General features: G+C 40.3%; 3 protein-coding genes across 5 annotated transcripts; 1 reads left to right on the top strand and 2 right to left on the bottom strand.

The window, feature by feature from the left end:
• Positions 1 to 213: 213 nt before the first annotated feature.
• TBL5 (TRICHOME BIREFRINGENCE-LIKE 5) lies at positions 214 to 9,340 on the bottom strand. Its single transcript, XM_008783590.5, has 5 exons — positions 8,606 to 9,340; positions 1,656 to 1,848; positions 1,132 to 1,325; positions 847 to 1,005; positions 214 to 737 (listed from the first exon to the last, which is right to left on the bottom strand). Exons 1-5 carry the CDS (start codon positions 9,181 to 9,183, stop codon positions 401 to 403), a joined length of 1,461 nt encoding a protein of 486 aa, XP_008781812.1. The 5' UTR covers positions 9,184 to 9,340; the 3' UTR covers positions 214 to 400.
• A 3,049-nt stretch (positions 9,341 to 12,389) lies between these two features.
• Positions 12,390 to 13,761, top strand: LOC103701515 (xyloglucan endotransglucosylase protein 7-like). Its single transcript, XM_008783591.5, has 3 exons — positions 12,390 to 12,804; positions 12,914 to 13,107; positions 13,220 to 13,761. Exons 1-3 carry the CDS (start codon positions 12,517 to 12,519, stop codon positions 13,611 to 13,613), a joined length of 876 nt encoding a protein of 291 aa, XP_008781813.1. The 5' UTR covers positions 12,390 to 12,516; the 3' UTR covers positions 13,614 to 13,761.
• A 2,672-nt stretch (positions 13,762 to 16,433) lies between these two features.
• Positions 16,434 to 22,272, bottom strand: AUG1 (HAUS augmin-like complex subunit). 3 transcript variants are annotated; one of them, XM_008783592.4, is made up of 6 exons: positions 21,639 to 22,272; positions 21,427 to 21,561; positions 21,145 to 21,268; positions 19,788 to 19,925; positions 19,590 to 19,703; positions 16,434 to 16,707 (listed from the first exon to the last, which is right to left on the bottom strand). In XM_008783592.4, the coding sequence occupies exons 1-5, from the start codon at positions 22,061 to 22,063 to the stop codon at positions 19,593 to 19,595; spliced, it is 933 nt and encodes a 310-aa protein (XP_008781814.1). In that variant the 5' UTR covers positions 22,064 to 22,272; the 3' UTR covers positions 16,434 to 16,707; positions 19,590 to 19,592. The 3 variants fall into 3 exon arrangements, with proteins under 3 accessions (XP_008781814.1, XP_008781816.1, XP_008781815.1); XM_008783594.5 differs by lacking the exon at positions 16,434 to 16,707 and adding an exon at positions 17,167 to 17,726 and having other exon boundaries at positions 21,639 to 22,174; XM_008783593.6 differs by lacking the exon at positions 16,434 to 16,707 and adding an exon at positions 17,167 to 17,720 and having other exon boundaries at positions 21,639 to 22,173.
• Positions 22,273 to 26,156: the final 3,884 nt, after the last annotated feature.

The following is a 26,156-nucleotide window of genomic DNA, read 5'->3' as shown; positions in this document are numbered from 1 at the left end:
AGTTAGAAGGGTCTGAGTAGGAAACCTGATTTTTTTTTTCTAACATTGCAATCAGAATTTTGACAATTAAACAGCAACCAGGTTGTATCCTAAAAGTAGATTCATATGAAAATGCAGCACCCCACAACATAAAATTCTGCTATACTTTTTTCTTTAAATGGAAACCACAGCCTTCAACATATCTACAGCTCAGAAACTATGGAGGCATTTCCATTGGTAAAATGCTTTTCTTTTTCTTTTTTCTTTTCTGACAAGAACAAAATGATTTTCTTAATAATGAGAAAAACTGAAGATCCGTTCAACTCCTCTCATATTAGTCATGACCGGTAAAGTTACAACTATGTGCCACATGAGAAAAACGTGACTCAACCGATGAATCAACCACATAAACCAACCATCTTTACTTCGCCATATGTAGTTTTTGCTCAAGGACAAGAGTAGAGTATATCAACTCATTCCATGAATCCGGAATCCCAGGGAGACACCAATGGCTGCAATCCTGCTTCCTTCTAGAAACTTTCTGCCCTTGTGTTTGGGTCTTACCATAAATTGATGGATGCCCATCTTTACGGAAGTTGGTCAGCTTTGTTACATTTAAGAGAATAACCGGAAAATGCATTTCATGAATAACCTCCTCCACAACTTTCATTTTCAAAGGGTAACTATCAAGGAAAGCTCCGCTTGAAATAGGATCCGTCTCTCCATTGCATGTGCCACCAGAGTCCCAATCTCCACCCCTAATTAAAGAGAAGAGAAAAGAGGCTTGAGTATTGAATTAAAGAATTGTAGAAATATGTCAGATGAACAACAGAACTGCTAAATATTATACAAAAAAGTAATCAGCACCTGAAATGAGCAGCAGAATACCCCCGGTAAAAAACCAACTTCCTTGCAGGGTCCAAGTTATTGTCAATCCACTTTCCCCAAGTTCTCATGGCTCTCCTAAAAGCATCAATTGCATCAAACTGCGGATAGAGAACATCACCTTCTTGATAGTAATTCTTCCTGATCAATTAAAGCTGTCTATTAGTCACGTGTGTGTCAAGCAAAGCAGCAGAAATTATGGTACTTATGCTAGCTCAAGACTAAACTAGTGAAAATGAGGGGCAAGGAGCAAAAGATATGATTTACCCTCTTGCTGTCTTCCCATGAGTCCACCAATGACCAGTATTAAAAACCAGAATGTCAGCTTTCTTCCATCGGTGAGCTGATTTGTCAATACAATCTATTGCAAGGGTGGGTGATGAATTGCCCCGTCCATTGACACGTTTCCCTTCTCTAACAAGAAAATGGGAGCGAACAAACTCTACAGTGCAGTTATAATCCTGCCAAAATAACAAAAACAACCAGATGATCAATTGTTGGCCGTTCATCCAATAAAGAGAAGAGAGATGCAGAAGTATATTCTGCAAGTGGATATATTTTAGGGCTCATGGTTGATTATTTTTCCAAATTGGTTGTATCATTGCTCTACTCACATCTTGAAACAAAAGTATTCATTACTGCTACTTCAGAAAAAAAAATAATTTAATTCAGCAGAATTTAGGCACTTGAAAATAAACTGACGATAGACAAGAATTCAATTCTCAGGCTTGACAGATCATGATCTTGTTTAATAAATACAAGTTAAAACGTAGAATGAATAATTCTCTTACCACAAACTTGAATATAAAGTAGCCACGTCCTTTAGTTATTCTATTCCCTCGGGTCTCATACATTTTGCTCTTATCAGGCAAGGCTTCACGTAGAAGGCAAAGCAAGGATTCATACTGATTCCGGTTCATTGAATCACCCACAAGCATCAATCTTTTACCTCTCAGTCTCTCCAAAAAGTCTGCTGCATTAAACCTACCAATCAAGTATAAGGGCCAAAAAGGTAGAAATTGCTTACAAAAATAACCAAAAATTAAACATATTCTATGAGGGAAGAATATAAGTGGGTCAAGAAGAAATAAGGATGAGTCCTTGCAGCTACTTGGCAGTGGAAACAGTAGGATAAAAGGTCCACACACAAGACCTAATGCATACATATGGTTCAAACACAATAGAAGAGTTCTCTTCCAAGATGGATAAAAATGATTCCTCCCTTCAATAGATTGACTAACAAATGAGTTACCATAAATAGTAACCCAGTGCATGAAACTCCTACTATTGTGGGATCTAGGGAGGGTAAAACATATGCAGCCTTACCTCATGTGCGGAAATGTTGTTTCTGTGCTTCGAAACAATGACACCCAAATCACAATGGAGCAACCTTCCCATTGCCCAAAGAACAACTAAAAATTTTATGCTAAGCAGAAATGCCATATTATAGCATGCAAGAACCTTTTCTTATCTATGATGTATTATAAAATGAGAGAGGAAAATGCCAAATAGATTTTACTTGACAAATTTGTATATAAAAGTGCCCTTAGTATTTTAGAAAAATATTACTTAGAAATCATGTGGTATCTTCAGTAAATATCAAAAAAAGTATGTTCCTTTTTTTTCATCTTCCTCTTTAACAACTAGACAAGTTATTATCTCTTCAATCCTATTGATCGTCCCACTAATTTCAAACTTTAAACGATTTCTTTCCAATTTTTAATCCTTTCCGTCATCTCTGCAACCTTATGATCCACTCAAATAATTTGAAATTGAAACAGTTTGGGAGCACTCTCTCCAATCCACAAAGCCCATGAACCCCAACTTTCTCCCGGTTTTTTTCTTTTTTTAAACATGAATTGCACATGTCCATGTTACAGTTTTTTTTTTTTTTTTTGAAAAAAGCTTCAGGGACACCTATCAAAATGTGTAAGAATATATCTGAATAACTGTGGAATGATTGTGTATATTTTAGCTTTGTATAACCCCCTGTGAACCCATCTCCTTTACTTGTATGGCAACATGCCAAATGAAAGAAAACGCCTCAAGACGCCTTCACAGAAAGAATTTCGATGAAGGATTACTGTTTGATAGATGATGAGTAAAGCTCTTCCATTGATAGGACTCAAGGTTCAATTGCACTTCTAGATTTGGTCTTCTCTAGGTGGATAACATGTAATCACTCAGCTGGGGATGAAGATAGACATATAGAAGATGTGAAGAAGTGGCTCAACTAGGAATGGATGGCAACCTAGTACTCTCCTCGTGACTCATAAACTAACCTCAATTGCCAACCAACTAGAGTTTTCAAAGGCTGAACATGCTCCCCATTAAAAGAAAGGCATGTTTTATGGGAAATTGGGAATGCAACCAAAGAACAAATTTATAGCTTCCAAGGTAGAGGTTTAGCATTTTCGGCAATACCCTTAAATTTACAATTCTAGACAGATGTGAATCTCCAGAGAAAACAAGATTGCTGGAGAATGTGCTCTTTCTTTTTGCCCTATAATTCTATTTTTGCTGGTCAAATACTTTAAGCCAATGTGTTCTGCCTGCGACCATGTAAACTTGGTCAGATCCTGATCGTGATGCTTGACACACTAGGAAACTAGCTTCTTTTCTTTTCCACTCACAAAACTAGGGAACTGGATCGAAGACACACCCTTATTCTTATGCCTTTCTCCTAACCTATAGCAAGGTGGTTATTGTTCTCTGGCCTTAGTGTTATGTCATAATCTTATGCAAGAGTTGAATGATGCATAACTCAATTGCCATGTCTCAAGAAACAACAACCATTTTTTGTGCTAAATATTATGATTCCGGCTTGTATCCAGGAGACACATTAATGGCCCAGAACATAAAGCTAGCAAGGCATGATATTGGTTTTTGAGTTGTCGCTTCTAAACAACTACAAAGTTGTGAACCACTACCACAGATGTCAATTTATTTGAAAGTTTGAACTTGTAGTGTTCAAAACATTACCAAGACTGTCAAGTGGTGCTTGGTTTGTTGTAGATAATTATGAAGTGGACCAATGTTCAGAATGAGAAAGAAACTGCAAATCATGGCCTGGAGTCCATGAATTTCGCCAGACATGGCTTGAGGTCCCCACTTAGAGTTCCAATTTGTCCTGACATGATAGTCTGGGAAGGTAGGTTGTTGCTAGAGATGACAACTAAGCTACATCATTTTCTTGAGGAGTTTTGCTTAAAAAAAGGACTAGAAATGTGTTGCAGATCCATTGTCTCTTCTTCAAAAAGCACTAGATATTGTACGATGATGTATCTAACCCTATGGATCAATAAGGATAGGCCAGCAAGCAACACACCAAAACCATCTTGTGTCTCAGCTCCTTCCATAATGTGATCATGGGATTGTCTATGGTTCCATGATATTGACTAAAACGAGGCCAGCACATCATCAAGAACAGTAAATGTTGGACCTGTGCTACCTCGTGCTGCAAACAGGGTACCCTATCTTATGAAAGAAAAGTCATCCACCAAGATTCATCAATCATCATCATTATCTTTTGGCTTGGACCTAAACTCACTTACCAATCATTTTTATTCAGTTGGAAGACGAATTTAAACAAATATTTTTCTTAATGGGTGCCAATGGGCCAGAATTGGATGGTGCAGTGGTCAGCTTAAGAATATCTCAGACCTCAATCTTACCTCTTAAGGCCCAAAACCAGCCAATGTCTGCTGTCCAGATAGAGGCCAAAGCCTAGTTTATCCAGCTAAAAATCAACCGATACTTTGTTGATAGCTGGCATGTCTTCACTCTTCACATTTGGTCTGTATAAGAAGGCTATTGTTTTGATTTTAAAGATCACTCCTAAATGGAAGTAAACACTGAAGAAGATAGAAGATACTTGCAGAATTATGTTCTAATGAACAGCAAATAATACAAAATCGTATAACTATAATAAACTACATGGCAGCAAATGTTAAAAGTCCACATGTTAAACATTCATCAAAATGTTAAAAACTAAAGAAAATCTTATATTTTATTGGGGCATAATTATGGCTTATCAAACCCAACAGCAAGGTCCAAGCTAGGCACGTATACCAAGTAAAAGACAGCTCTAGCTCTAGCCCTAGCCCAACCCACAGAATATTATTCCCAGCCCAAGTCCAGTCTAGAGCAGGTTAACCTATTAGGCTATTAAACCAATCTAGGCTATTGGCACCCCTAACCTATTAGGTATAGCGCATGACCTAATCCTTGTGGTGCTTGCAGTATGTGACTGCACAGGTCTCCATATATAGCATCCTGCAAGTGCATGCAACTCCAAATCAAATGAATATAATTATGGGGATTTACTCATCATACACTAATTTTAGCAACTGAAATCACAAAGCATTTAGATGACAAAGTCTTAATGAGGCATTTTCTACATTAAGCATATTCCCCTTGTATATAAGAGAGGCGAATATGGATGGTAGTGACAGCTCAGAGCAAATGCTAGAATTTGGGGTGAATGCACCAAGGAGATTGTAGTTGTATAGAAGCAATATGTCATAGCACAACCAAAGTAGAGTGAGCATGCTCCAATTAGTAAATGAAGATTAAATATCATGTTTACATAGAATTCTGTAAACATTCAGCAAGCACCGATGCTTGTTTTCTTCCTCCCTTCCCATATAAAAAGGTGCTAAGAAATGGGATAATTGCAAGAGGATAAATGGCTGACAGATTAGACGTCTGCCAGAATTTCTATGTGGAAAAATAGAACCTAAGTTCTGTGAGCTTGCTATGTTAGATATAGTGTGGAAAAGTTGACATTGTAGTGTAATTGCTTGTAATACCTTAGTAAACCTGAATTTGTTAATCAAATCCTTGAGAATAATTGAACGAAGGTTTATGTATAAAAATAGGTAAGGGCTTTTCTGCATAACAGTTTAATTTGCTACAAAGAATTTTCATAATTATAATAGGAAAGGTTGACATATAGATGAAATTTATTAGGCAAAAGCTTTGTTAATTTTTTAAACTACTGGATACGAGGGGTTTATTTATGGACCCGAAAAATTCATGAGCATTTCAGGAAATAGAGATTACTCTCATGTGACTTACACTCAAGGATAAATGCTGGATGCACATTATCCTAACAGATGCTTTGAGATACATTAGATTATATGCCAAAAAAGAAATTGAATAAGTCTTCTCAAAATGATTCCATAACTCCTTGACGACTGATTCCATCTAATCCTCTATAACTTAACTGAGTAACATGCTCTTCATCTCCTTTGGATTTGTATTCTTTATTAGATGGCATTCCTGTCCTAAATATTTGAGGGCATGTTTCTATAGATTTGTCAGTTCTTCCTATTAACGGCTAACTATGGTGTCACTACAACTTTTCATATATTTTCTGCCAAAAAAAACCATGTACTTCAGTTGTCCCCTCCACTTCCTAAATTGTTGACATAAATCTCAGCACCTCTCCTTATCAAGATCTCCTTCAATCCTTCCCAAACTATCTCAATTAATTCTCCACCACTCTGTTTGTAAACATATGCAGCTTTTGCATCATCTAACATACAATCCTCGATTTACCATTCCTAGTCCTATGAACATCCATACCAAATCTCCTCTCAAAGTTGATGGAAATACGTTATTGATTAAGCTTCTGAATTTCAGTTCAGTATGACTTCATTTTATGGTGTTTTCTTGTTCCAAGTTTCCTTTGGAGTGCTCATGAAAAAAGCAACATAAATACATGAAGACAGTAACTAACAGCAAAATACGGTCAAAGTTAGATGAGTTCATATATTATGTCATGACTAATTATTTCTTCTTTCATTCTTGCTATGATCAACAGGAGACCACTAAACAAAGAACTATTAAGAAGTACACAAATCTAAGTGGTTGAGGTAAAACTGCAAATCAGAATCTTCAGAACTATAATACCCAGAGTGGTTTAACAGTGGCAGTATATTTGACTTCATAGGTAGATTTTTATCAATAAATAACCTTCAATGGATGAGACATTCAACCGCTTTTTAGTTATCCTAGGGATAAGAATTGTGAACATAAATTTAGAGTTCTCACTCAATTGATGTAGCTCTTTCTACGCTTCCCTATAACTAATGGCATGTGCACTGCCATCCCAAAAAGGATAGATAAGAGAGTGCCAACCTTGCTCTTACTCCAAACCTTGCAGCCAATCTTGGATAACTCAAATAAAAATTTCATAATAGAAGCCTCCAACTTCAACACTAAACATTAACGTATAAATGTAACAAGTAAACTTGACTACCTAGTAAAACTAGTTGTTTAAAATCTTCTTATACCCTTTTTTAAGGGATAAGAAACAGAAATTCTTGTGGGCTAATTAAGAGATGACCCTCACCATTGACTTTCCAACTATAGTAAAACTACATATGTGTGATGCACATCCTCCATTTTCCTCAAAAAAAAGGAAAGAAAGAAAGAAAAGTGTGATGCAGATGACAGACTCAAGGAGAACGAGTTGATTGATGCTTATGAACCCAATGACCAATAAAGAGGGTGAAGTATTTGATGCAGTTACTGCATCAACTAATCAAAATGTAAGCAGTATTTGATGAAAATTGTGATCCCATTAATCTATGAATCGTTGCATGGCATGTGTGATGCGCATAACTGATCCAATAGAGGGATGTCATGGTTATGATTCAAAACAAAGGAATATCTGATAGATGGTCATCACCCCACAACTGAGTGAAATGTTCAAGAATAGGTTTGCTGCCATAAGATATTTTTCAGTTTAAGCAAACTGGCAAATTTGCTCCTGTTCTTTGATTACCGTACTTTCCTTATCTAAGATACCGAGAGAAAATTAAGAGGAATCCAGATTGGTGAATGTATAGACTACCTGATAATTTTTAGGACAAAAAGAAAGGGGCCAAATGAAAAGATTACAGGATATGGCATCCATAGGCATGCCAAGCCTCTGAGGCTTTACATAGCAAAGATGTATTTAGGCTCCCATTCAAACATCCTCAAGCATGCTAAGCAGTCAGGCACGTAACAAGCTGGACATAAATTGGACTGCAGCCCATAGATTCATATTGTTAGATGAATCAGAAAGCCATCCAAGCCAATAAGATTCGATCCATTCAAGTATCACGTTACCAAACTCCAAAAGTTGTAGCAGTGATAAGTTTCAAAAGGTCCAAACTTAAACTTACCAAGTAACTGGAAGAAAAAAGAAATGAAGGGATAATAGTAGCCAACATGATAAAGACCTGATGCATTATTCCTTACCATTCCCTAAAACATAATTTCTGTTCCTTCTTTCCTTTTTCAGCTTTGACATCCTACCAAATTACATTGAATCTGTGCGACTCTGATGAAAATTCTCCTACTAAATTTTATCCCACATCATATTCGGGGTGGCTCTAGAGTTTCATTCCTCCTCTTTTTTCTTTAGAAACATGCAGGCAAGACCTACCCAGCGGAACTACCACGGTCCAGTTTCTTCGGAGCAAACCTCCCAAGTCATGAACTCGAGCCTCCTTTTGAAGGAGGATCATGAGCACTGCACTACCACCCAGTTCACCCCCTCAGTAATTTGTCCACATCCAATGCTGCGCCTAATGTCTAAAAGTTCTAAACTTTACCATCTGTAATCAATGACATCCAATTATTCCATCCTTCATATTCTTGGTCCAATTAATATGGCTGAGTACATTTCCAGAAATAAACTAATGAGATGGAGAGTGAAGGAAAAGAATCAGCTTAGATAAACTACCTCGGAAGATCACAATCTTTCGGCTTCCACCTCCACTTCAGGTAATCCCGATCCGGCCTCCCGTTCTCCTGGCAGCTAAAAGCCTCGTCCACATAAGGGCAAGATCCCGGAGAATAGAGAGGGTACCACCCCTCCTCGTCCCTTTCCCACCTCCCCTGATAGATATCGCACTTCCCCTCCCTCCGCCCGGCCGGACGGCCTTCTCGAGCCTCTGCGTCATCCCGATCGGGCGCCGCCTCCGGTTCCGGCTCCGAAACTGCGAGCTCGGGCACCGACGCGATACCATCATCAACTTCTCGAGGTCCCACGGCATCCGCCGGTCGCGGCTCCGACAATGAGGGTCCGGGGGGCGCCGAGAGAGGCGGGGGAGGGGGAGGACGGTAGAGAGAAGGAAGCGGCGGCGGCGATGGCGATGGCGGAGAAGGGAGGAAGAGAGCGAAAGAGAGGGAGAAGGGGGAGGGCGGAGAGCGGCGGGTGAGGAAGAGGGCGGAGAGGAGAAAGAGACAGAGGAGGAGGACGGAGGCGAGGAGGAAGCGGTTGATGGGGTGGAAGGCGGAGAGAGGGAAGGAGAGCGCCATGAGAGCCGCCGGAGGGACATTTAATTCGAGGCTGCTTAATATCCCGCCCGCTGTGATCACCAGGGACGAGGAGAGAGAGTGGACATCAAGGGGGCGGTGACCCGATCCCACCGTGTGCGTGGGAGGTGGGGAAAGCCCAAAGAGGAGGGAACCGGGACGCGTGATTTCTAAATCCCTCTTCCCTGTGCAATTATATCGGATTACCGAAAAAAAAGTAATCAATTCAATTACGAGGATGAAAACATTATGGCTTTGGACACCACCTCTAGGCTCTAGCTAAGTAAATGAATGGCAACGCTGAATCATAATGTTGATAGGAAATCTTAGAGCTGCTCAAGGGGCAGGTTTGGACACAGAAGTAGTCAAATTTTAAATAAACCCGGCCCAAAGCTCGATTAAAAATGAATAAAATTTCGGCCAGTGAAAACTAGGTTTAGGCTGTACCTAATGTGACTTTATACCTAATCCATACCCAAGTTAAATAAGCATGAATGAGGCTTGGATTCCAAACTTGGATTCAATCTTCAAATTCAGAAAGTTATGGATGCAGAAAATTTGAGCCCAAGCTAATTGCACTTAAACAAGCACACCATCTGGTAGAAACTAGCTTAGAAAATCGAACTGTATAGTGAGACAAAGAAAAGGACACATGGCCCAATTAGGGTAGACATTATTTATATATGGTTTAAATTTGTATATACTTGTTGGAACCAAAGCCAATTCAAGTCGAATCTAAGCTATATCTGAGCCCAACCTACAAGCTTGAAACATTAGACATATACTTCACCTTGGCTATCCAATTAAACATAATACAACATGTGCAAAATGCATGCCAAAGCAAATTTCTATTGGGAACAAATAATCCCAAGGGTGCAACAAGATAAGTTTTTTCTTTTGCCATGAAACTGTTTATATATATATATATATATATATATTTCTATTGGTTATTATTTTCACATACAGATGCAAGTACATTTAATTGGTTCCGTAAAAATGAATTCAAGCATGCTTTGTTGATATATTTAGGGATTTAAAAGTGACCAGATTTTTACATACATATCCTTACAAATCTAGCTTATTGTATATCTACCTTCGAAAAAGCCAATCATATATCTCTCAAATCATACTATTTTTGCACAATTACCCCTCACATTAAATTTTCGGCAAATGGTATTAATATATAACAGTTTAAAGTATAAAATAATTTTATGTCCCTTTTGCATTAATGTTTAGCAAAAAAAAAATGAATATATGCCTTATAAACAGAAACCAAATGTTAAGTTTTTTAAGCTTATTATTATAAAAGTGGAATAGTATTAAATGAGACTAAAAATCATTGTTTATTAACAATATTATCAAAAAATCTAATGGGAGGGACATCTATATAAAAATAGGACGATTTGTGGGGTATATATACACATAGAGATTTTCAAAGTATAAATATGGAATAATCTATATTTGCATAGGCATCCGTGGTTATTTATCTCTAAAATCACTTGTCTAGCAACCTTGGCCAATATTTATAGAAGCTTGTGAATAAGCAGCTTATTAGTTATGGTTCAACCATAGTCTTGTACAAAATTTTTCCTTAAATATTCCTTCTAAATTGTAGTCAACAATACTAGCTTCATGGGAAGCTAGCAATAAGTATTTTTGAGTAATTTATATTTGATAAAGGAAATGTACAATTTTCCTTTCACATATTCATTATCAACTAAAGTTGGCAGGATCTGCGATTTCATGCGAAGCTTGCGAATTAGGAAGGTAATTTTATAGATATATTGCATAAAAATGGCATTAGATTTTTATATGATGTTTGCGACTTACTTTTGCGTAATTATTAATTTGAATAGGAACCTATAAATATATCTTTTTCACATCAGTAATTATTTCCTTCCCCTCCCGCCTTCCTCCTTTGCCTCTTCCTTCCTTCTCATATCCATGGCGACCACCTGACTCCACAAACCCAGAGTCGTCTTGGAGTGAGGTGGCTCGGCCCGTATAGCAGGCGAGATGCAGAGGAGGGCCCCTCCGATCACTGTATCTCCACAGCACCACCATCCTCTCCCCTTCTTTATTCGAACTACTATGACAATTTCAAACATAACAATGGCAGTAAATCTACTTGGAACCCTACTTGGAAAAATAAGTAATGATAGCTTAATAGTCTCTTAGATGGTTGGACAACATAAGAACTTGCATGATCGCTAAGTATGCAGATCTATTCTGATTCTGATAAGGAACCAAACACGTGGAAAGATATGATCATTCTGATTTCCATTCCCATCTATTTCGATTTCGATTTTAATTGCGAACTAAATATACTCTCAGTGTTGAATGAGATTAAAAATATAGTTGGGCGAAATTGCTGGCCGTGCTTTTTCTCCACAGCCGCCAACCTTGCTAGCCAAAAAAAAAAAAAAAAAAAGAAGTTATGCTTGGAAATCTCATGTCTATTTTTTTTTTCCAAAAAAAAAATCCACATTTGAACTTGACATGCAACCTAATTTTTCATTTTTTTTTTCCAGGGAAGTAACCAATTTTACTAGTTAAAATAAAAGAATCAATGTCCTCCTCTCCCGAGGTCAGAAATGTGGAGGTACCTTTTCCGTCACCTGTTAGCTCTGTCCGCCACGGGTTAGCGAATTTGTTAGTGCAAACAGCTTTCATATCATCATCTTTCTTAAAGAAAACAAGCAGCTTTCATCATCCCTAACGAATTTCAATGGACTTTGTCAATTGTCCAACATCAAACAACTCTCTCAATGATTCGAACGAAGGGCCAACCACTGTGGCCTCTGATAGGTTGGTTTGGCCTGGGCTGCAATATTATTCTATGCTCACTGGAAAGCCATCGGCATCAGCCGGACAAAATCAATTGAAACTTTCAAAGTGGGACAGCCTCCATAGCTGTAACATGATCATTTTCCAAAGGTTGAGAGTTGAAATTTCCAAGCTGCGAAAGGGATAGATTAAGAGAGAAGGGATAGCCGGTCACCCCCATCCATTTTCGACTGGCTGCGTTTGTCCCCACCCAGCCTCCTCCCTCAAAACCAGAGCTGCAACCATTCAAACACAATGATCGGCAGGTCCCCTAGACTTAACACTGGAGATAAGAATGATTCATTTCAGTCTTCCGAAGAAGCCATCAGATTATGATTCAAACCATAAGCCACCAAATCCACAGCTGTTTCTGAAGCGTGCCCGCCAGCTTTGCACCATTCCTTCACTCATCAAACAAGCACCTCGGACTCCTATAAAAAGCTCCTCAAGCTCTCCATGCGACCTGAGCTATTTGTTTAGACAAACTAGCTCCTGACCTCTTTTTTAACCATGTCGAGGCCCTCCTCCATCGCCACTAGTACCGGAATGATGCTTGTTTCCTTGGTGCTGGTATCCCTAGTGGTGGTTGCCAATGGCAGCAACTTCTACCAAGACTTCGACATCACATGGGGAGACGACCGTGCGAAGATACTCGATCATGGGGAGCTTCTCGCGCTTTCACTGGACAAAGTTTCAGGCTCTGGATTCCAGTCGAAGAATGAGTACCTCTTCGGGGAGATAAGCATGCAGCTCAAGCTCGTCCCAGGGAACTCTGCGGGCACTGTCACTGCCTACTATGTAAGCCTCAACATCATGCTATCTTTGTTCTCTCTCTGCATGATCTTGATCATCATGTCCCCTTGTCAGTAATTAAGACTTCGATGATCGATTCATGTAATGCTTGTAGCTATCATCGCAAGGTCCAACCCATGATGAGATCGACTTCGAGTTCCTGGGGAACCTCAGTGGGGAGCCTTACATCCTCCACACCAACGTGTTCACCCAGGGGAAGGGGAACAGGGAGCAGCAGTTCTATCTCTGGTTTGATCCTACAGTCGAATTCCACGCCTATTCCATCCTTTGGAATCCTATTAACATCATGTAAGCTTCTGAACCGCTGTATGGCAGTCTATGATACAAGATCTTGTATGTATCAATAGACTATTTTTTTTTCTTTTTACTAGGACATAACTGTTGTCTGTAAGTTTTCCAGCTTCTCTGTGGATGGCACTCCCATTAGATTGTTCAAGAACTTGGAGTCCTCTGGAGTCGCCTTCCCTAACAGCCAAGCCATGAAGCTCTACTGCAGCCTCTGGGACGCCGACGACTGGGCCACAAGAGGCGGGCTTGTCAAGACCGACTGGACGCAGGCACCCTTCATTACCTCCTTCAGAAATTTCAGCGCTAATGCCTGCGTGTGGTCTTCAGGCACTTCTTCTTGCTCTTCTAGCGCTGCTTCATCGAATGATTCGTGGATGAGCCAAGGGCTAGGCACCACAGGCCAAGAAAGGCTAACATGGGTGCGAAACAATTACATGATCTATGATTACTGCAAGGATACAAAGCGATTCGCACAAGGCCTCCCAACCGAATGCTCCCTCGCTTGACTTCTCTTAAATGGATCCAACCATCTTTGCTTCTCAATAAAATTCTCACTCATTGTATCAATTGTTGTTGATATTACTGGACACCGACTATGGTTTTCGAAAAAAAAAATTGTGTTATAAAGATTCATGGCTTGTTGTGATCTTATTACTTCTGTAAGTTCTGTTATTATTAAATTGTTTAAGGTTCGTAGAATCAAAATTTTCTAAGCAGGACTTTAAATATAGTTGAAAAAAACACCATCAATAGATTTTCTGAATAATACAGTTTCAGTTGTTGAGACCTAGTGTGAATATCAAACAGATATTTCTATTGAAGAGTGAAGAAACGGATTAAACTAAATACAGATAACCTTTTGAAACATATGAATAAAAGAGAATTAAATTTGACATCCATGTTTCAGGATGCCCGGTGTATGTTGATTAATAAGCTTGTTTTGATAAAATTACAGGGTTGGAGAGCAGAAATACCGCAATTGTGGCTTGCAGAGGGTATTGCCAGTAAATCTATCATATCTTTTTCGTGGTTATGAAATCCAAAGAGAGATTCGAATCTAAGAAGATTCAAATCCAATTTGATAAATATCTAGTTATGATTTCCACAAAATCAAGGATCCAATTTTATCATGTTTTCTAATGCTAGGATCAGGGTTTTGGCCAGGAAACTGAATACACCTAATTTCCAAACTACTCAGCCTCACCAGTCCAGTTCATTTCTTTCTTATTAGCACACCAGTTCCCAACTGATGCTTGGATTTAGACATAGTCAAAAGTGATTGTATAATAAACGCTATTTCATATGATCCAGGGCTTGTTCTATTGGTCACATCTCTCTGCTTAGCAACCAGAAATTATGGACTAAATTCTTGGATGATGAGTCTTTGAAAAATCTAGACTTGAATGATTGTACATGGATGGTCTTCCTCTCCCTCCCTCACAAAAAGCAAACACTACTTGATAATGTCTCCAATAAATAAATAAGAATGTGAAAAGAAATACCATGCCCAAGTTATATATATACATACATATATACATACATATATATATATAAAAGATATTTTCAAATTTAATTAAATATTCATGATCAACAAAATCATTCATCAAGTGCTTTGCTCATGCGTAGCACTGGCTGCATTTGACTGCACTCTCTCGGTGGCCATTGTGAATAAAGTTAGTTAAATAAATAAATAATAAAAATCATAATCCCAACAATGTGAGTCAACATCTTAGCATCCATCCATTCCTCTTTCTATTGTCTTGGTCATGTTGCGTTGTAACTAAGACTTTTTTTTTCTTTTTTTTTGTTTTTTTGCTACGACGGATAATATGTGTACGGATACATCCAATAATATCAGAAAACAAAATATCACGGAGCTCCCAAGACAGCTCCTCATTCCCTGTCCACACGGTACTGCCAGCGTGATTGGTCACGTAGGTAGCCACCCAGTCCGCAGCCTCATTGGCTTTTCTAAACACATGCTTAACCTGAACAATACCTCCATCCCTCATCATCATCTAGACGTCACGATTCATGCTGTGTTGCAGCCAAGACTTCACTGTCTGATTCATGTAATGCTTGTAGCTATCGTCGCCACGCCCAACCGTAACGAGATCTGACTTTTCTCGGGTACCTTAGTGGGGACCTTACATCCTCCAAAACCAATGAGTTTACCCAAGGGAAAAGGAGCACTTCTACCTCTGGCTTGAGCTAATAACCCCACACCATGTTATGTGAGTCCTAAATATCTAAATATTCCATCAGAACGTGCATGAATTTTTTGTATACAAGAACCATTTCGGTCCTCAACTACTTACTGCAGTCCTCTAAGGATATATACTTGAATGCTTTAACATGGCTTGCAAATTTTCCCAGTTTCTCTGTCGATGATAAGAGGTTTCAAGAATCTGGAGCCGAGGGGTGTGACGTTTCCAAAGAATCAATCAATGAGGATCCATTCTAGCCTTTGGGATGCTGAAGACTGGGGAACAAGGGGCGGGCTACTGAAAACAGACTGAAGCCAAACCCCCCCCTTAACTGCCTTGTACAGAAACTTCAGTGCCGATGCTTGTGTTCAGACCTCTGGTACCTCTAGCTGCAGTTCAACAAAATCTATTTGCAATTCGTCAGGCAATGCCCGGTTGAAACAAGACCGGGACTCCACAAGCCAAGAGAGGATGAGATGGGTACAGAAGAACTACATGACTTACAGCTATTGCACGGGTCTAGAGAGAATCCCTCTGGGCCTACCACCAGAGTGTTGTGTAGTTGAGAAACTAATTTCGAGCATCTTCTCTATCAAATCTTCTATCAGAGATTTATAGATTTTTTTTGTTTTTAATTTCTTATACCCAGTCAACTAGGCGTATGAATTATCTTCTATAGATTTAAACATCAGTGCAGCGTTATATGACACATATCCAGACAATCATTGATGATAGTTGCTAATCAGTACAGGATCTTTATTGTTGTTCACAAACAAACCATGAAGATGAGATGCACTGAGGCGAAAATCGGAAGAAAACTTACTAATCCAAATGAAATATCCATCGATAAGTTTTCTTATCTGTAGCTGAACAAGCAACAACTGCAGCTAATCCAGCTTCATCAACTAGTTTTCTCCTCTTATTTATTGCCTTCAACTAGAATACCTTTCTAGTTGTCAAAGAAAAAGACAAAAACAAAAAGCTCCCACCAAAAAAAAAAAAAAAAACAAACAGATGCTATCCAGTTGTTGAATTGTTTCAGTAAATTCCAAAGCGTCCAAATCAATATAAACTATTTTCAGGCTTACTGATATTTTTGTAAAGAAGATGTAGACAATATTTGTCACATGAAAGTGGTGTGAAACATTTAACAGAAAGGATAAATCATACATGCATCTACTAGTATATTTTAAGCATCAAGGGCATTCCACTCCACATAAAAAGCTACTTACATCATTGCAATCAATGCAAAAAAAAAATGATGGAACAGAAAATGATGTTTTGGTTATATCGTAATTCTACATACACGTCTCCACGAACAAAAAGCCGCACAATCTACTCTAACTGAAAGTACAACCCTGAGCTTCTGGGAGACACCTGAGAATGCCGCAACCTGCATATTGAGGGATCAATTGGACATGTGAATTAAGATTTATATTCATAAAGCATTAAGGATTTTTTCCTCCTCTCACTAGATAAAGAATGAGTTTTTAAAGTGCAAAACAGGGCATCCAATGCTAGTTACAGTGCTTTCTTTAATGTACAACTGCATCAGGGCATGCAAAAGTCTAATTTACTTAGTTGTGAAAAGAGATTGTAGCTTGTAAGAAAACACAATCACATATTAAAGTTTCAGTGTGCAATTTTTTTATCCATTATGTTTACAATCCACATATTCAGATTTGTTTATGACATCATTTTTAAAATCCATATTAACAAGTAACCTGGTCTTGCTGAGAATATAACTTTTCGCAATTATCTTTGGTACCTTCATAACAGTTCACCTTCCTAAGATCCACTAAAAAGGTTAGTGCACAAGAAGGGGTCATGCCAAGACATCCAAAATCAGCAATTAACATTACAGAAAAGACGGTGTTTACCATGCATTACTGCAGTGAAATCAGTAGACAGAGTTAGAATATCACACTTTCATCCGCATATGCAGATGTCACAATCAATTCCAAAGGTGACCAACGGATCCAAATTCAAATGGACACAAGATCAACTGAAAACCATATGCATCTCCAGTCTCTGTGTTTCCTTCACTTCCATATCTCCACTTATAAAATATAGCAGTGCCAGAACTCATTTTCAGCTGGAATTCAGATGCTTCAGCATGCAACAATTGCATAGCATATCAAAACATCCAAACACTTCCTACATGTACTAATAGAAAATCCCTCTATTTCAATTGAAAAATCTATCAGGGATTTCTCTCTCTATTTGTCAGTCTTAGAAGGCTGCTTCCTAGCGAGTGTTTACTTAAGATGAAGTGAATAAGATGTGCAACGTTTGCAGTGTTCTCTTGTAGATCTTCTGGCCCTGTACAGTAAGTTTGCTCCCTAGCAGGAACTCAAGAGCATACATGCATAGATGCACTATGCTCCTCGCAAGAGGAGAGGACATCTGCTCCTAGCAAGTCCAAAATCAATAATCAGGCATCCAATAGAAGATCCACAATGTTGATTACAATCTAGACCAGTAAAAATGTTGAGAAATAAAAATCACATGTTTTGATAGTCTCTTACCTATGTACCATGAGACAAAAAAAAAATAACGGTTTTTATTATACTAATATGCTAAAATACATGAGAAAATATTTAAATTGAGAATCCACCTTATTGATCACAATCTATTCATGTTAAAGCGTGCATGGATTGGGAGATGTTAATGCCTAGATCATAGCAAAATATGGCCTCATACATTTTAAACATACCTTTTACACCCACTTATGGCATAGATTAGAAACCACCAACACATGCGATTTTTTTTTAATCTCTATGCATTTTTAGTTATATATATCATAATCAATGGTGTGGATCATCAATTTGGGTGTCAAATTATTGATTTTCAACCTAAGAGGAGGAGATGAGTAGATGCTCTCTCTCCTCTCAAGAGGCAAGTAGTCCACCTCTCTCTCTCTTTCTATAATATATATATACACACATATAGAGCCAACTAATATATGGGATTAGACATATACATATAGAGTAGAGTAGTAGACTAATATATGGGGGCCCATACAACAGCATAAATAAGGTCAGTCCTAGCCGTTGGATATAATCTACTATCTCTAAATTGCTTGTTGTAAAAAATTCTTGTAATTTGGAGATTCCTAGCCTAGCATCTAATGTCAAAAAATAGGCATTGTTTGTGTTATTTCAATTGTCCATTTTTAACCACTAGATGCATAAGCGATGCATAGGCTAGGGGATTTATAAATCATATGATTTTTTGACAATAAGCAATTTGAAGATAGTACATTATGTCCAACAACTTGGATCACTAGTGCCAGACACTCAGTCATTTGCTGACCTCATTTGGGCTATATATATACATGCATACATATACATACATATATATACATATATACATATACATACAAACATACATACATACATACATACATATATACATATATATATATATATATATATATATATATATATATATATATATATATATATATATATATATATACTGAAGTTGTATCTGAGAATACCTATTCATTTCCCCACTGGTAGAGTTGTAGTAACACATTGTTTGGGAAGTCTTATATGGATGCACAAAGCGAGAGGAGGAAGGGAGCATGATTAGGTGCAGAAGCAAGCAGGAAGTAGTTGTAAGAAATGATGGGAATGGGAGTGGCAAAGAAAATTTTGGAAAAAATGATATCATAAGCTAAATCAAATTAAAAGTCATAAACATTTTTTTAATATAAATTATATATCAAACTTTATAATCATCTCTCAAATTTATGATCACAGCAACTCAAACTGATTCGATAACTAGCTATTGTTGGCATCAGTTGAATTACACATTTTGGCTTTGACTTCAACTTTGGACTCAATCATATTACATGATCAACATTTCTTTACTTGATTATATTGTATAATTAACTAGATCATATTAGTCATGAGATCCAATTTGATTTCTCATTATGTTCAGATCAGAATGCATGTTATATAGAATTCCCTTATCTTGGAATCTTATAAGAGTTGGAAGTCAATATACTCTCATTTTATATAAGAAAATTATCCAAAATACCTTCTTGAGTGATCTTAGATGGTGAGATGCTCCTAGATTATGATTCAAATGTAAGTTTTATCCTTTCTCACAAAACTGTCAGATTGCTCAAAACTCACCATCAAGAAAATGGAAAATAACTCCTGTAGTAGTAATCACGCCAATGATGAATAAATGCGATAACATTTTATAAAGGAAGAAAGAAGGAAAGAAACATTTCGTGCAAGCTAAATTAATCATGTTACATACATGTCATAATTCCGGTGTGGTTAGTGCAGAATGCAACACTTCTTCAAGATACTTCTCTGCAGCTGCATATTGCCTTTTTTTATCCTCAATTGCTAACGCAGCAAGAGCTTTATCCTGAATAAATAACAAGAAGAATATATTAAATCCTATAAGCATCAATTGCACATCATTATTAATTAAAGAAAAGTGACATTATACAGGTGGCAAATCTTGATAGCTCCTCAAGGTATCCAGAATGGGCTTTGTTTTCTTCTCTAACTCCTTTCTATGCTCAGCCATTTCCATCAGCACACCGTGATTGATCTCTGGAGTATAGCCCACACGTTTTAGTATTGCCTGTTTATGGTGTTTCAAGGATGGATTAGAAAAAGACAGCGAGTTTCATGTGCACCAAAAGGCACCATGCTAGAAGTAGTTTACTTTGAAAGTAAATGAGTAAGAAATAAATGGCAAGTTGTCCTCCACATGTTCCCAGTTCAGAAATACTATATCATCTTAAAATTTGTATAATGTCAGGTAGATAAATTTCAAAAACTTAAACATGAAATAACTTTGGTTGGTAGCAGGATGTGCTAGGCTGAGATGACATAACAGATTTAGAGAACAAATTTAAAATAAGTAGGTTATATCTAAGGCTTAAGATTCAAGATAGAAGGTCAGTCCTGCAGAAATTAGGTAAAATCCAGCTTAATATAATACAATTGGCAGCAATAACTCATTGGTTTCTGTCCATCTTGAATTAGCTGCTAATTTGCTATACATCAATTGAACCTTCTGACTTAAAAGTTAAAACATAAAATTCTTTTAATAATTAAATCACTATCGGTTGTGAAATATTTCACCAAAATACCAGGCCAAATTTGAACCTGATCCAACCATCCTCAAACCCAACAAATGATATAAATTTGCTAGTTTCCCAATATCTTAAGTTGATTATGACACAGTCAACAAAAGCTAATCTTCTGTACATCTAATCAGGCTTCGGCCGATGATAAAAACAAGGCAAGCCAGATGGTATACGACATGACCAATCCAGTTTAATCTAAGTCGAGCTGTAATGCATACCTTAGTTGGGTAAGAAAAGAGAATTAGTTGCAAGTTCCCAACAGAAATTATGTAATTAAAGTTTCCTACATATTGCTCAACAAGGCTTCTAAAGATATCCATAAGTATTTTCTTCCAACCCAATTATCTTAGCTCGAGGGAAACATTTAAATGCCCAAATACATATCACCAAACCTCCCATCATAAGACTACCTCTACAAGCATAATTGAAGCCACATTGTACCTGAATGTATAATACAGTATAAAGAGTCAAAATACATCAGATGTAGCAAGTCCTGCAAAGTGAGCTGGATGAAGACTGGCTTTAGCAAACCCAGGCAGGATGTAGTTAAGATACTAGTCAAAGGAATGGTATATGGTTTTTGATGGTATCTCTATACAGAGCTTGATGACATACAAGCCACAATCATCTAGACAGATAATGATCAATCTAATTGCCTATTGGAACCCCATTTCTAAAGTATCAAAAGGAATAGAAGAATATCAGTACCTTATAGTTTGAGAGCTGAAGCATGTACTGCCGCTCTTTTGAATCCAAGATGGCCAAGTTCTTCTGCCACTGAAGCATCTGAGCCTCATGCATGGCGACTTCATTTTCAAATTTTGCAAGAGTTCTGCAAATGGAAGAAAACAAATGTCAAATGAAGAATCCATGTGAACCCGTGCATCAGGACTAACAGCCTTTCAAGTATCCAACTAAACAGGAACTAATGTTCCACAAAATGATAGCTTCAAAGAGACAATTTTACAAACAGATAGGAGGCATTCTTACTTTTTAAGATCGTTGAGCTTGGCAATGGCCCTCCGAGTGTACTCGAGAAGGACTTTCGACTCCTTTTGCACCTTTGCCCTCTTCTCCTCCACATCCTCCTTCCTCAGCGACAGATCCCCCATAGCCACCACAAAACTACAAAGAAAAATCGTTAAATGTCAAAAAAGAGAGTAAAAATAATAAAAGCAAGCCTCAACCCTGACCTAATTTACCTGCTCATCTCGGTGTCTCTGATGTTGAGAAGGTTGGCGACGTTGGCGATAACCTGAGCGGAGGCGATCGCACTGGGGGAGAGCTGCTCCTGGGCGAGACCAACGCGCTCCAGGATCTCCCGGATCCGGGTTGCCTGGGCGCGGTATTCGGATGCCTTGAGGCGGAGGTCGGTGGCGACGATGGTGGCGGCGCGTGTTCGGGCCTGGGAGAGAGAGGCAAAGGCGTGGAGGCGGGCGACGCTGCGCGGTGTGTACTCGAACTCCGGCACCTCCCTCCCCGCCGACTCGAACTGCGACGCCAGCCACGCCTTCACCTCCGCGATCCGGGCCCCGTCGGAGGACCCTCCACCGCCGCCGCTCTTAGGGGCCGGATCGGAGCTCCCGGTAGCGTCGAGGGCGGTGGCGAGGTCGCCCATGCTCTCCATCGGAAAGGGGGCGCGTTCACCGTCGTCCGCCGGCTGGGTCTCGGAACCCTAGGCTGTAGGCGAGACGGGGGGAGAGAGAGAGAGAGAGGAGGTAACGGAGTTTGCCGTTGGGTTCGAAGCAGAGATGGTCTTGAAAGCCGACCGGGGAATGAACCGGAAGCGGCTGAGCCGGTTGATATGTGGTCCAGTTGCGGGCCGTTCCGCTACATGAAGTCGGCCAGAACGCCGACTTTACATTACTTATTTTCCTTCCCGGATGGACCCCTCAATTTGCTTAAGTTACAAAGTCGGCAGTTGTAAGGTGAAAACTTGATTTTATTTTTGTTCAAGGATTCTCGCTTGGGGTAAAGGTTTTTTGCATAGCATTTTGTGCATGGATCAAAAGATCATGCAAAATATATCATCTTGGACCCATTCTACGGCACCGACACAAGTGTCAAAGTCTTTAGGTCCAGACCTAGGCACAATTTTTCCCTCATGTCGAAGGACCACCTTTGGTTGCCTCAATGCTTGATTTGATTAAAGATGCGTGGGGGCATGCATGTTACCCATGTCAAGGAAGGTCAAGATGCTATTATTCAGATGGCTTTTGTGTATTTGTTTGGGGACCGTTTGCAGCTCGTTAGAGCCAAAAGCCACCATCAAATTAGACCAAGAGAATGCTATGGTCCTCCTTTCTACTTAGGCCTCGAAGAGCTAATTATATTTTACATACCACCCATTACAATCGCTACGTTCATGCAACAGATCGTGGACATAAGTACTTAATAAATGGAGTTGTTGTGGTTCAAATTTGGCTCGATGACCATGCCGGAGGAGTCGAGGGAGCTACCAGTAGTTGGAGGAAGAAGATGGAGGCCACCTCCTCCACGACAGCGGCGGCAGACCTGCACAAAGTCTCACCGATGTTTTCGGTAAGAGCCCTCCGACGATCAAGTTAAAGTGGGGTAAATTTGGTCCAGCCAAAAAAGTTCCTTAGAAGTTACCTGACCGGGCTATTTAAAGTCCTGGTGGAGAGACCCAGGTAGCAGAGGCATTGTCCGCCCTCATCATGAGAGGAGAGTGGCTCTAAGTCAAATGGCGTGCAGCTAAGGCTGATCGGTGGCGTGTGGTGCTATCCTGATGTAGCACAAGTGTAGGAGAAGAGGATGAGGAAGAACAAGGAGGGAGAAAAAAGAAGAGATTATAAAGACACAGGAAGAATAGAGGAGGAGAAGAGAAGGAGAGGGCAAAGAGAGAAGAGAGAAGAGAGAAGAACGTGGTGGAGAAATTTCAAATCACTTCATTAAAATCCTAATCATGAAGATAGTCCCCTATATATAGGGCCCAAATAAATACAATTAATATAAGACCCCCTTCATAGAAATAACTCCAAATAAGCCCAAAAATAACACAAATAAGCCCTACACTAATAAAATGCAAACAAGCCCAAAAATAAAAATAAAATAAAAATACAAATAAGATGGTGGACTAGACAGGAGGGAGGGATAATCAGTTCTGATATCCCCATCATATCCGTTCTCGAGAACGGTAAAATGTTGACAAACGTAGCAAGGTATGGTCGGAGTAGTTATGGTGCTGTCCTTTGACTGTCGAGGGCCAGCCATCGAAGTGTGACATAGTAGTGTTGCAATGTATGGCCACGTAGGAGGGCATTGGCGCACATAAGGGTGTGGCTATCGGCGAGTTCGAACCCGTTGAGAGGTCATATCATATGTTTGGCAAAGTCGGCTCGGCGGGTGCTGAGGATAGCCCAGCTTTCCGAGTTCTGAGGTGTGTTTGGCGGAGCCCCCCGAGCTTGAAGGTCGGGGCGTACTATTGAAGTGGGCGCCCCAAGCTGGGTCAGGGCGGGTCGGCGAATGTTGGAGACGCCCTGAACTTGGCCGGGCGAGTTGGCGGATATCCGAGGCTAATGGAGTTTTTGGCGGAGTCTGAGGCCTGACTGATTCTAGGTCGGACCGAGGATTCAGCAGGTCGGCGTTGGCATTTACCGGGCCAAAATTAGGCGGCCTTTTTGGTGTGGGCTGGGCGATCCATTTCGCCCCCATCATTTGCCCCCCACTTCCGAGGTCGAGTTGCCCTTCAGCTCGGGTGAAGGAAGTAGCCGAACTATTGATTATCCAATGCTTCAATAAAGTGCTCAAGAAGAGGTGCGTACCGAGCTGGATATACTTTAGTGTATTTCATAGCTGAGAGCTCTGAGTCAGGCTCGTCAGATGGCCCCAAAGTCTGTCCGTCGAGCTCCACTCTGTCGATCGGTCCACCGACAAACTGGCTCAGCAGGCCTTGGCGGACGATCACTTCAATCTTATCACGGAGCTGGTAACAATCCTCCGTGTCATGACCGTGGTCCCTATAGAAGTGGCAGTATTTATCCAAACGCTTCCATGACTTGGACGGTCGCATCTCCGGCGGAGATCGGAGGTAGCCGCAACCCTCAATTTCCGTGAGGATCTCGGTCTGGGAGGACGTGAGAGCAGTGTACTCCTCGAAACTTCTGAGGGAGACACGCCTTTCGGACCTCCGAGGGGACATGCTCCTCGATCGATAGCGCTCCTCACGGAGTTCCGTGGCCCGATCCCAAAGCACCTGGATTTGCCGCCCAGCTTCCTCAACTTTCCTGTTGAGTTCGAGATTGATGAGCTCCGACTGGATGAAGGGTTTGAATAACCACGGTAGGAGCTTGGACTTGTTGGGCGTGCAGATAAAACTGCTATGGCTAGACCTAAGAAATTTGGTCCACCGGTGCATGCGGTGCAGGGGGTGGACTTTGGAGGGAGCAGTCGGGCGCTAATTCCCGGCCGCTCGACGCATTTGGGGCTCCCCGGCTTATTATCCTCGTGGTCATGACTCAGCCCTTCCTCTAGCGCTAGAAATGTTGTTGTTCAAATTTGGCCCAAGGGTGACCATGCCGGAGGAGTCGAGGGAGCTGCCAGTGGTTGGAGGAAGAAGACGGGGGCCACCTCCTGCGCGATGGCGGCGGCGGACCTACACAAAGCCTCACCAGTGTTTCTAGTGAGGGCCCTCCGACGATCAAGTTAGAGTGGGGTAAATTTGGTCCAGCCAAAAAAGTCCCTTGGAAGTTACTTGATCGGGATATTTATAGTCCTGATGAAGAGGCTCAGGTGGCAGAGGCATTGTCCGCCCTCATCATGAGAGGAGGGTGGCTCTAAGTCGAATGACACCCAGTTAAGGCTGGCCGGTGGTGTGTGGTATTGTCCGTTCTCGAGAATGGTAAGGTGTTGACAGTCGTAGCAGGGTATGGTCGAAGTAGTCATAGCGTTGTCCTTTGACTGTCGAGGGTCAACCATCGAAGTGTGGCGTGGTGGCGTTGCAATGTACGACCACGTGGGAGGGTATGGGTGCACACATAGGTGCGGCTGTCGACGAGTTCGAACCCGTTGAAAGGTCATTATGTGTTTAGTGAGGTTAGCTCGGCGGGTGTTGAGGATAGCCCAGCTTTCCAAGTTCCGAGGCGTGCTCGGCGAGGCGCCCTGAGCTTGAAGGTCGGGACGTACTACTGAAGTGGGTGCCCCGAGCTGGGTCGAGGCAGGTCGGCGAATGTTGGAGATGCCCCGAACTTGGTCGAGCGAATCAGCGGATATCTGAGGCTGATGGAGTTTTTGGCGGAGTCCGAGGCCGGGCTGATTCTAGGCCGAACCGAAAATTCAACAGGTCGGCGTTGGCATTTACCGGTCCAAAATTGGGCGGCCTTTTTGGTGTAGGCTGGGCGATCCATTTCGCCCCCATCAGGGGCCTACATAAATAAGCGATTATAGTTATATATAATTTCTCAGTGTCCATGACTCTCATGTTTAGTTATCTCCATGCACGGTAGTAGGCTGATACCTATATCAGCCAATTCGACAAGGGCTTCAGGAGGTACTGAGAATGGCTCGTTCGTGAGAGCGACCTGAAACCGTATCGCCTAAATTTATTTGTGACCATGGTCTCAGTCACAATGAGCTGGCTTTGATTTCACCCACGCTTCAGGCAATGCTATCACATCCTTCGTTGAATTCACCGTGAAAAAGAAGGAAAAAGGTCAGACTTGGGCCAGAGCTATTAACATCTTCTGGTGTTACCGTGGCAA

This window comes from Phoenix dactylifera, chromosome 2 (assembly GCF_051530095.1).
Source record: "Phoenix dactylifera cultivar Ajwa chromosome 2, Ajwa_hap1_PhDact_Kaust_v1.1, whole genome shotgun sequence".
In the NCBI taxonomy this organism is placed as follows: domain Eukaryota; kingdom Viridiplantae; phylum Streptophyta; class Magnoliopsida; order Arecales; family Arecaceae; genus Phoenix; species Phoenix dactylifera.
The sequence above is the reverse complement of the archived record's forward strand: the minus strand, read 5'-3'. Positions and strand labels throughout refer to the sequence as shown.

Excerpts from the sequence above, each read along its gene's own strand:
- AUG1 (XM_008783592.4), bottom strand. The coding sequence starts at position 22,063 with ATGGAGAGCATGGGCGACCTCGCCACCGCCCTCGACGCTACCGGGAGC. Across the intron at positions 21,562-21,638 it reads AGAGACACCGAGATGAGCAG|TTTTGTGGTGGCTATGGGGG; the intron begins GTAAATTAGGTC and ends TTTTCTTTGTAG. Across the intron at positions 19,926-21,144 it reads TTCAGCTCTCAAACTATAAG|GCAATACTAAAACGTGTGGG; the intron begins GTACTGATATTC and ends CACCATAAACAG.
- LOC103701515 (XM_008783591.5), top strand. The coding sequence starts at position 12,517 with ATGTCGAGGCCCTCCTCCATCGCCACTAGTACCGGAATGATGCTTGTT. Across the intron at positions 12,805-12,913 it reads GCACTGTCACTGCCTACTAT|CTATCATCGCAAGGTCCAAC; the intron begins GTAAGCCTCAAC and ends TAATGCTTGTAG. Across the intron at positions 13,108-13,219 it reads TGGAATCCTATTAACATCAT|CTTCTCTGTGGATGGCACTC; the intron begins GTAAGCTTCTGA and ends TAAGTTTTCCAG.
- TBL5 (XM_008783590.5), bottom strand. The coding sequence starts at position 9,183 with ATGGCGCTCTCCTTCCCTCTCTCCGCCTTCCACCCCATCAACCGCTTC. Across the intron at positions 1,849-8,605 it reads AAAGATTGTGATCTTCCGAG|GTTTAATGCAGCAGACTTTT; the intron begins GTAGTTTATCTA and ends CTTGATTGGTAG. Across the intron at positions 1,326-1,655 it reads ACTTTATATTCAAGTTTGTG|GATTATAACTGCACTGTAGA; the intron begins GTAAGAGAATTA and ends TTATTTTGGCAG.